We start from the raw sequence: 11260 nt of genomic DNA on the forward strand, positions 1-11260 counted from the left end.
TTGAAGAACCAAGGTCATGCTGGTGGTTTGGTCACACTTACCGATCAGGGTCATCGCTGAAAAAATAACTGACTTTCCCGTATGTGCCCACGTCATTGTCAGTTGCCTAAAAAAAAAAAAAGTTAATTAGTAAATGAAGGTACTTATTGGAACGCTGCGTTATTACGCACGCTGGTGAATCCATTACATCCTCTTTACCTCCTTCTAACTAGATGCCAGTGGGTAGCACCAGCTCAGATGCTGTGTGCTGCCATTTATCAGCTGGGACACGTGGGGCTGGGGCTGTCCATGCTTGCCCAGGTTATCCTGCACATCCCTGACTCACAGCCTGCTCGGGATGACAGCCCTCCACTGCATCCATCCCAAACGTTTTGGCAGTGGCAAGTTTTATGTGTACATACTTTCCTTGACAGATTAAGCTAATCTGGGAAGCACACAGACCAGGAAAAGCAAGGAAAGGGATTCAGACCTTGCTTTGCACGAGCAGCTCCCACTGCATGGCCCTTCTGGGGGGGGTACAATCTGCTGCAACCCCAGTGATACACGGAAGCCGCTGCCGGAGGCAGGACTGGATGCACACATGCCGCTGCCAGCTGCTGAAACTGGGGCTGGCTGGTCACGGCTAAGCAACCAGCACCTTCTGAGGAAGGTGTGCGAAACTTGGCGTGTCAGCTCTGGATGAGCAAGGCAAGATTTATGCAGGTTTTAAAGTTTTTTCTGTAATGAATATATAAAATATGCATGAGCAGCAGCAGGAAAAAGGATCAGGAAACTTTATTTTTAGGTGAGGAAAGTGGAATACAAGGCCCAAAATATCCTTTTTCTCCCCCAGTATGTTTTCTAAATTGAGTCCTGTCCGGATTACTTAGACACCAACAGGTCTGTGAAAAAGCAGGGTCAAAGACACATTTTATGTCCAGATAACATCAAAAGGCTGTATTTTGGGACTGGCATGGAACACAACCCATTCCTGAAACCTTCCTGATTTATCGACGGCCTTGATTACCCTTGACAGCAGAGTAGGAGCTTGAGCACATCAAACTGCTTTACCCTGCATGCCGGTTATCTGCCACACCACAGGGTGGCAGAGAGGAAAAGGCAGGAAAACTATACAGAATTAATACAGTTTTTCCTCTCAAATGCTTCTCCAGCATGGGTGGTAAATTCCAGCCAGCCAAAGGGTGTGCTGGTGGAGCCAACCTTTCAGACCTACTGATTCTCATGATTTTCCTCTCCGCTGCCAAGATGTGATTTACTTTTTGCGCACATTGCAATTGCATTTAGCAAAATGGAACAAACCTGCCAAAATCTGCCCAGAGAGATGCCCATTGAGCAAGCAGTGACTGCTCCTGGACGGCAAACCCCCTCTGGGGTGCATCCCCCTCCTTAGAGGACACTGGGGGGACACCTATGAGGATGCCCCATCCCAGCCAGAGCCTGTCTGCTTTTCTGAATGGAAACAGCTGGGGAGGAGGGGGTCTAATCTATTGTCTGCTCACCCCAGCTTCCCTCAACCAATAAATACTGGTATTAATCCCCCATCCTAATACCTGCCACCAGCCCAGGTGGCTGTGTATTGTGGTGGCAAACCCCCAAATTGTACCCAGGGCTGGCCAGCAAGGACCACGGGTCCCCTCTCCCCAAGATCCTCAAGTGCTTTGAGCATCCTCAGCATCACCTGGTATGAGCCGGCCCTTGACCTTTTCCCAGCCGTTACTCCTGTGACCCCAGCCTCTGTGAACCCTTAGGTCCCATTAATTCCTAGGGGTCTGGTGAAATAGCGGAGCCCAGAAAAGCATTTTCCATGGACCTGGGTGGGCTGCTGATGAGATAATGATTTATGGAGGTCCTGACAGTGCCACAAAGTGCAGGCAAAACTAATTCCCTTCATTTGGTCCCGTACAATTGCACTGGTAAGTACTTATTGTGACAGACAACACCAGCAAAGTGTAATTTTCTTCTGCCAAGGAAAAAAAAAATAGAGGGAAGCAAGAAGGTTAAAAGAAGGTTAGCACATTGCTGCTCAGGGATCCAAGCCAGGAGAGGGGCTGGACCACCAGCTGCGGTGATGCTGGGCCAGCCAAAACTGCCAGCAAGGAAAAGCCACCCGCTCATGAGGAGCCAGGAGACCAGGCAGCCTGACTTTGCCCAGTACACCACCTCACCAGCCGAGCTAATTAATTACCTTGATTTATACCAGGGGAGGTGGAAGGTGATGCCTGCTTGATGGCTTTCCTGGCAGCTGAACGTCACGGGCATAATGCAGGGTAATGGTGCTGGTTACTTGAGCGTAACAGGGAATATGCAAAGAGCAAAACCACACACACTCAGCATACTTAATTTGGGATTCTGCACTACCAATCTTTCTCCCTCTAAGGGTAAAAAAGATGCTCAGATGCTCAAACCCCTGGGGAAGTGACATGCATCCCCTTTGCAAAGTGATTCCAGGGGCTCCTGGGGCGCACACACAACCCACGTGTAGAATACCCCAAATCCCACCAGCTGACGGCTTTGCAGGGTCTTTTTTGTGATCCCTGGGTGCCAGCTGTTTTCCCACAGCCACCCCCCGTCACTGACTGGGCACCCCCGGCATGCACGCATCCATCCCTACAGCCGGGGGAGGAAAGGCAGCTGGCTGGAAGTTTCCTGGGGTTTCACCTGGAGAAGCAATCAAATAGCTTTTATGGCTGCTCCTCTCCTGCCCAGAATATTAAAGCAGGATTTGTCCACTGGAGCCTGCAAAAGGGCAGGATGAAAACGTGGGTCCACATCTGTACTTTTATGAGCTGTCACCAGTCCAGCCTACTTCTGAAAAAAACCCACATTTAAGCGGCTAAACTCCGGGAGAGTGGCATGAAGAGGAAGCCTAGATAACGCAAGGGATTAATTTACTGAGCTACAGCATGGGCACCCGGCACAGGCGCACACAAATTCCCATGGCCCAGCACAAATATTTTGGACATCTCCCTTTTGTCCCACCCAGGGCCATCATGTCCATCCTTCCCCACCAGCTCGCAGGCCAGCAGAGCCGGAGATGAAACCAAGGAGCCAGGTTCTGCTCTCATGGGTAAATCTGCAGGAAAGGGCATGTCATCCAATTTGTTCGGGAAACAATAGCAATGTTTGACATGTCATCAGGATTGATGGAGCAGAAATTTACATGGGAGAATTCCATTTTAAACAGCTCCACGGAGCTTCCCCGGTAATGGTTTCGACATTCATCATCTGCCGAGCCCCGCTCAACGACTCCTTAAACTGCCCGAGATTAACTCCACTCCCAGCAGCTTCAGGGAGCACAGCAGGAGCAGCGGGGACGGGCTTCAAGGACGGAGAAGAACCTTTCAGGGCAGCACAGATCCCCCAGGATGCTAATTGTCATCCCCAAACTCACCAGTAGGGCTGAGGAGCTGGAGGTTGGTTGCAGGGGTGAGCAAAGGACGACTTGTTGCTGTCTGGATGAGACCGGCTGTCCTGCCTGCCTGAAGACGGTTCCACCAGCACCAAATGATTCCCACCCTTCTGTCTGCGCAGGGCTGCCAGAGTGGGTCCAAGCTTGGTTTGTTCGCCCTCTTTGTCTTCCCTCCCCTACCTTGCATTCAGAACCCAGGAAATAAAAATTGATGGGGAACAAATTGCTTTCTGCTTAAAAGAGTTGTATCAGGAAAGCAATTACTGAACATCAAAAAGCTGTCAGGGTACCGAAGTGACCAGGCATGAGCCTTGTCCAGCCTCTGCTTGTTTGCTGCCCTGGCCCTGGCAGGTGGGCAGTGGGGACACCAAGGCACCACTGCTCTGGTAAGACACCTGGGGCTTGGGCCACAGGAGAAAGAAAATGGATGGAGAATTCTCGTCTGCTTCCTACTTTTTTCCAGTTTTCTAGGAACATGAGGCAGATGTGGTTGCTCCTTGAGTCAGATTGGCAGCCACAGGCTGCTCAGACTGTGGTACAAGGAACCCAGGGCAAGGAGCCATGCCCTGCCATCATACCAATTTTTGGAGCCACCTAAACCTGGATGTGTTAACCCGCAAGTATCCCTTCTTAAGTGCAACCTATTGCAATCTTCAGGTCCCAGGGGAATAACAGCTAACCTCTGGTATCCACCTGAACTGCCGTCTGATTTGTGATTTGAGGAGGAGAAACCCAAAGGGCCAAGAGCTTCCATGAGAAGCAATTGCTGGGCTGCAAAAACAGGTCAAGAAAGCCAATGGAAAACCCGCTTAAAGCCATTATACCCTTCCCCAATGGAAAACAGCTCTTTTGCCAGCATTACCTGCCCTGACCGCGCTCTTTCCTAGCCCTTTAAAGAGTGGCTGCCTGGTGGGAGGTGGCAATCAGGCACGAATGGAGCTGATGGCTGGCTGGCATCACCAGGCTGGAGCCCAGTGGTGTGATTAGCCGGGGAGGAGAGAGGCGGGAGTGGGGAGATGCCAGGGCAGCGCCGCCACCGCCTTCCCCAGCAGCTCCAGCCCACAGCATCTGCGCCAAGCTGGGAGCTCAATTGCCGCTAATGACCCCAGAGGGCTGTGCTGAGCCTGGTGAGGGGGGGGAAAAAATAGCCAATCAACCCCCCTGGGAACTGCAGAGCTTTTCCCCACCTCTTCTGCCAGCCCCAGGGGAAAACAACAGCCTTCTTGATTGTGTTTTATAACAGCGCTCCTTGCAACATCGGCTCCTCGCAACATCGGGTCCTCGTGAGCAAGGTTAACACTTGCCTGGGCACCTGTGATTCAGTGGGGAGCAGTTTACTATAGCCCGGCTGTTGCAATGGCTGGAGACTGGGGTTTAAAACACAGGCCGACAGAAGACAGTTCTTGAGCGAGAGAAACCGGCGTCTAGAGTGCCAGTTTGCATTGCACAAGGTGACACCAAGACTGTTTAGACGCCTGCCTTGGTGAGTTTTACTGGAGCTCCGCGCTGGAGCTGGGCGCAAGTACTTTGCTAATGAACCGTATTGATTTCTTATTCTCCTGTTGTCCACCTAAATGGCAAGCAGCACATCTGATAGATTAAATAACCACAAAATCGCGTGGTTTGACATCTCAATCACTTTGCTGTTGGGTCTCTAATGAATTTTACAGCCCAGCAAGATGGAAGAAATTACAGTCAAAGTCCGATGGAGGAAATATAAATCCCCAATGATCTCTGAAGTATTCACAAGAGTTCCCAGAAGCCAGTCACACTTCCTGCCATCTGCAACTCCATTTCAACCAGGTTATGAGCATCATCTGGGGCACAGTGGGGAGAGGGGGGACAAGAGGAAAGGAGGAGGGAAGAGCCAAACCAGTCCTTGCCTGGAGATGGACACAAACATGTTGAATCCTGGCTTGGAGAAAGGGAATGGCAAAGTCCAACCATTCTCCAGCATGAATGAAGATAATTCACCCTGGAAATGGATGCAGCCTGTGGTTGCTCTGAGTGTGAATCAAACCCAGCTGGAGAGCAGGATTTTATTTTTTCTGCAAGGGGTAGCAAACCCAAAGGCACGACAGAGCTGCCCTGGTTCAGAGGTGCCGAGTCTGGGAGAGGATGTGTTGAGGTAAAGACAACAGTTGCTCTACAGGGACAGCTGAGAAAGAGGTGTGAAGCCAGGGTGTTTGCACGGCAGCAAGTATCATCTTGGGAAAACTTCTCCCTTCATCTCCCTGCCACCTCCCAAATTACCAGCAAGGAAAACCCACCAACCCCATCTCCTACTGGGAACACTGGGAAGGCTGGGCGGAATCCTGCTGCCCGGTTTGTGCTTTGCAAGATGCAGTTCGGACAGGAGCAGGTCTGTCTTTGCTTCATGTTTTTCTTTCCCACCTTACGGGATGGATTAATTTTTTTTTTGGCAGGGGGGGCTGTGATTTTTTTTTTTCCACCTTTGCGCTTTAGCTGTGCATTTATCCTGACAGTTCCATCAGGACAGGGAGCGGCTGCAAAGCTGCAATAAGTGTCTCTCTCCTCAGCGCTCAGGCTGTCATGATTCCTATTCCACCCCATTTCGGTCTTACGGATTGATATTTAGATTAAAGAGATAAACACAGCCAAAGAGCACTGGGCCCTGACACAAAGACGAGGACTTCGGATCCGTCAATCACGCTGCTACCTGGTAACTCCCTCCTCCCCTTCCCTTTATTTACAGAGCTGGATTGATAAGAATATTTAAGAGGAACAAGGAGTGCAAGCACATTTTGTTTCTCTTTTTTAAAAAGAAGCAGGCAGGAAGAAGGCAAGCCATTAGTGTTTAACTTTCCAGGTAATTTGGATTGTCTGCTTTGATTATTTAACTATTTACTGTTTCATGTTTTTGCAGTTTCCCTCTCCTCTTAAAGATAAAGGATTCAATTTTCTTTTAAGCGGTGGGGAAATTGGAAGAGATTTTGTTCTGTTTAAGCACAGCTGGAGTTGGAGCACTCGAGGGGATTGAGAGCAACAAGATCAATTAAGATGCTAAAGGGGAAGAGAAGCTGTGTGGGCAAGGGGAGGGGAGACAGGCTGGGAGGAGGGACAAAGTCCAGGCTTGGAGGACACCAGAAATTAGCCTTCCCTCTGCCACCTCCCTCCCAAGGGCTAGCCTTGGGAACCTGGATCTCACCCGGACCCAATAAAACCCCTTTATTGCCATGTCCATGCCCAAGCCTTCCCAGCAAGGATGCACACCCTGTTACTGCTGCCTCAAAGTGGGTCCACATCCCACCTCCCTCCAGCCTGCAACAGGGAAGGTATCCTACTCCTGAGCCCATCCTTGCAACACCCATGGGCTGGCAGTCCCCCAATGCCACCTCCCTGGTGTTCACCCTCTCCAGCAAAGCTTTCGCATATAGTTTCCCTTCACTTCAAGCAGAAAGAAAGGATAGAGGCTGACCTGGGAGTCCTTGTCTCCCAGTGTTTGACCATCCTGAGCTTCCCAAACCCATGCAGGAAGGCAGAGGAGGTGCAAACTGCTCCTAAGACGTATGTGGGAGGTGACTCCTTGCACAAACAAACAGGCTGCACCGGGACCTTCAACCCCCTGAGCACCATTTAGAGGGTCAATCAGCTGGAAAAGGTTAAAAAGCCCTGTGCTATCCCCACTGCAACATGGGGGAACACTGTCCTATTGACCACCAGTGCCTCAGGAGATGATGGGCTGCCCCACTCTCCAGCCCTAATGCTGGGAGAGTGCCCCAGGAGCCACAGATGGGGCAGGGGATGGTTTACCTCCCACCCAATTCCCCACAGAAGTCAGGAGCATGCTCATCCTTGGAAGAATTTTCATCCATCCATTGATTTGGGAGCTATTTCCCCACCTCACTCCCCGCTCTGACTGGTTATATTCCTTACTCCATGCAACTTCCCCAAAATCTGCAGCAATGTAGGCTTTCCCTCAAGGCCGGTTCATACAGTGACCATCACCATGTGAGAGAGAAACACAGCTTGGGATGAGCCCCTTGGCAGCACCTTGCCCACCAGCAGCTCAAAGCTACAGCCTCCGCTCAGCCTCCGCAACAACTGCCTTTTATCCCAGACCATTTCTGCCTCCCGTATTCACTTTTTCCTCCAAGAAAAATGAGAAAGAAAACCTTTGGAGATCATCCAGAAACAAAAGACAGTGGCAGCTCCACAGACGTTAGGGGACAGCAGGTGCCCTTGGCCGAAGGGATGGAGGGATCTGGGGTGGGACCTGAAGGCTGCACAGGCGACTGGAGAAATCCCCCCAGGTTTGCAAGCAAAGCCAAAGCTGCATCCCACCTCCATCGGTCACATGCACTTGCAGTTGGACAAACCCAGAGGGATGCAACCCTCCCAGGCACCCCAAAGCTGCCCTGGGACCACGGCAAAAGCTCTGGGCCAAGATGCAGGTGCCCACCAACCACTGCATCCCCGTGCCCCCAGCAAACTCACACCAGCAGCAGACCAATGGCTGATTGAGAAAGCAATTTGCATTTTAAATAGGTGCTTATTGATGTCTGCAACTTTCCTTCCCAGGGTGGGAAAACTACATTATTACTTTCTTGTTGACTAGCGTTTACAGCCAGCTGGAAAGATTGGAAAGAAAGTCAGGGCGGGATCGATTTTCCCATCCCTGATGCGAGGCCGAAGAGAGATCGAAGAAGCAGAAGAAAACTGACAGCTGGGTGGCAAAGGAGAGAAACTTTGCCAACCAAATTAAAGGTTGCCTTAATGAGGAGAGTAATGGAAGGTTAATTAGCGCGTTTACTTCATTAGGCTCTTGCTAACAAGGCTTCTCCTGAGGAAGTTCAGTGGCAGAGAGGGGAAAGACGAGACTCCAGGTGAATGGATGTGTCAGGAATGATGATCAGGGAGGGGACAACCCACGGAGGGTAGCAGAAAGGGACTAATCAGGAATATGAACCAGAGTATGCATATAAAAAGAGGAATACAGACATTAAAAAATATAAAAATAATGGACAGTCTAATACATTCTGCAGAGAAGACAGAGAGCCCTTCTCCTTCCCCCTCTCAATGAAATAATCTGAAAATTATAATCTGAAACTCAGAAGAAAAAAAAGGAAAGCGGTATTTTTTAATGAACAAGACTACTTTACAGATTCAGATTATCAAGCCCCAAGGGAACACAGTGCTTATTTTACCCGTCTTGCTGCATACCACAAGCTACAGAAAGTCATTCCCACACTGAAATCGATGCCTGATAGTTGAATCGGGCACTGTAGTTCATAGTCTGAGGTCTGCAGACTGCTGGAGATGCTCAGGCTATTCCTGAGGGTCTGCAAAAGATAACTCTGGAAAGCACACCGACAGCCTTGTGCTCCCATCCAGAAATGTTAGTAGGGGAACACTTCAAAGCTCTGAAAAAGTCTCTGTATCCCCTCCAGATTTCTTGAGGGTGGTTGTCATGGGGAGAAACCCAGCACCATCCCAGAGCAGAGATATGGCTGGGTCAGAAGGACCCCAAGGCAAGGCAAAGAGCATTACCTCACAAGGACGTGGAAGGATAACACCCCAGAGAGAAGGCAGTCACTAACTCAGCAAAGATTTCAGACAAATCTCTGCACAACCATCCCACGGATGGTATTTTTTAAAGCATGGAATCCCCCTGCATGTCTCCCCCTCTTCACCCCAGCCATGTCTGAGGCATGCCGCAGCCTCCCCAGCTTGATCCTGCTCACCGGCCGGCTGACAGAGTGCCCAGGCACCGGTCCCAGCCTGTGCAGCCAAGCCAGACTGGGGCAAATAAAGCTGAGACGAGGGATCACGGAGCTAGGATTACTTTTCACAGTTCCCTGGAGAACTATTTTCCTCCAGACCCTTCAAGGCAAATCAAATGCATTGTTGTGTTAAAAACAAGTTACTCTTGGTTTGTTTGGGCTTTAATGATTTTGCTTATCAGAGCTTTTCAGGAGGAGTGTGCTGTGCAGATCTGTAGGATACGAGGAGCTTAAGCAGACCTCCCGCCTCTTAATTCTTACCTCCCACCAGGTCATCTTAGGCCCCTTCCCCATTCCTCCATGTCTAGCAAATACATCAGCAATGGGGAGTGAGGCATGCGCCTGCGCCACTGTGCAGGTCCCTGGCTTTTGGGAAGCTGGCATCATGCTGACCTCAGCTCATGGCAGCTGCTGTCAAAGCAGCAGCAGCATGAAAGGCAGATTTGGAGGGGCACTGTGCTCTCTGCTCCAGCAAAAGGACAGGAGGCGATGCTGGGCTGGACCCCCCTGCTCCTTTGCCTGTTGAAGGATGCTTGCTGGAAGAGGGGCTGGGTCTTAGTGACTCCAGAAGCAAGGCCATGTTTTATAGCTTTCTGCACCCAAAAAATTTTCCCAGCTGAGAGCTTCATGTAGTGCCCATGCCTCTTCCTCTCCCCAGGTCACAGAAGAGCTCCCTCAAGGGGTATTTCCAGCCCCATCACAGCTAATTAGATATGAGCCCAGGGGACTGCTTTCAAACCCTCCCTGCCTGGGAAAGGAAGGAGCAAAGATCTGAGCAGATGGGTCTGACCTGGCCAGCACCAGTCCTCTTCACAGCTGCTGGGCACGGGACCCTGAGACTTTTCTTTCTGCTCCATTCTCAGCTGATGTGCTCCACGAGGTACCAAAGCAGAGAGCACTCCTTCTGGGTCTCCCCACCTCACTCCCTGCTCCCATGCAATTGCTCTTCTCCCAGCAGAGGAGATTTGCTCCAGCAAATCTCCATTCTGTGGCTACAGCAGAACAACGGCCATTCACCCATCCTAGCACAGTCCTTCCCCGGGCTTCCTATCGCGCACACAGCCCCAAGCATTCTGCCCCATGCTGGAGCCAGCACCCTTGCTCCTGGGCACAGCCTTCCAGCCTGCTCCCTGCTATTAGGAAAGCCAGCACCCATTGAAAGCCACTGGCTGCCCAGGCAGCACTTGGTGGGGGGTGTCAGAGACCCCAGTTAATTTAGGGTGCAGTGTATGTTCTCAGTGCCTCTTGGTGAGGCATCAAGTTATACTGGCTGCCTGCTTGCTCAAGAAGTGTGAAATTCTTTCCCTGACCTTTTCTGTTATGTTATTAAATGGTTTCATGGCCAGTTGTTTCAGAAAAAAAATAATATTTCAATATCTGTTGGTAGCTGGGGCAGAACTTGCCCATATCTTCAGGCAGAGCTCTGCTCCCCTCCCTGCTTCACCTCAGCCTTGTAGAAGGAGTGTGCTGCTGTGCAGGACCTTGAAGCCTCTCCAGCCTGGCTTTCCCCTGCACAGCAGGGCTCGGAGCAAGGGAAAAGAACAGTTTGCATGGGGAGATGCCACTAACACCCACAGAGCCCCAGCTAGGCTGCTCTCCCCTCCGCTCAGCTGTTGAGTTGCAGCACATGCGTAACTCCAAACTGCAATGATTTATGTTACTGGGCAACCTGCAAGCTTTGACTGGGACAAGGATCCCTTCACACTGGTAGCCATCAAAGCAGACGCACAAGCAATCTCTGCCCTAAGGGGCTTATCACACGGGTAAAGAGCACAGAGGAAGGAGAGAGGTTGCCTTTGGGCTATTGCAGGCTCCCTGCGCATGGCAGGAGCTGTTCCTGTGAAGCCTGAACTCTCCAGATGTTCTTGTGCAAGCAAATGACGACTTGAATCTATATGATAAATGTGTTTGATGGACAGAATTAAACAGATGGATGGATGGCTGAATGGACAGACAGGGAGACAGAGGGAATGCAGAACAGAGAACAAAGAGCAGAGAAACAAAATCTCTGAGGGTGGACAAGGCTGTGCCATGCCAGGGAAGCAATCAAGATTTGCCCAGGAAGCTGTAGGGGTGCATAGCTGAGCCCCATGCATGTCTGGGCACA

The 11260-nt window shown here is 50.8% G+C and overlaps 1 protein-coding gene across 1 annotated transcript in view; it reads right to left on the reverse strand.

The window, feature by feature from the left end:
* CDH23 (cadherin-related 23) overlaps positions 1 to 11260 on the reverse strand; it is a gene marked incomplete at its 5' end in the record, with an annotated part of 110138 nt that overhangs the window by 62651 nt on the left and 36227 nt on the right. The window contains 1 exon segment of the mRNA XM_010086485.1: positions 42 to 106. Coding sequence (XP_010084787.1) covers positions 42 to 106 — 65 coding nt within the window.

This window comes from Pterocles gutturalis, unplaced genomic scaffold (assembly GCF_000699245.1).
Source record: "Pterocles gutturalis isolate BGI_N339 unplaced genomic scaffold, ASM69924v1 scaffold5516, whole genome shotgun sequence".
In the NCBI taxonomy this organism is placed as follows: Eukaryota; Metazoa; Chordata; class Aves; order Pterocliformes; family Pteroclidae; genus Pterocles; species Pterocles gutturalis.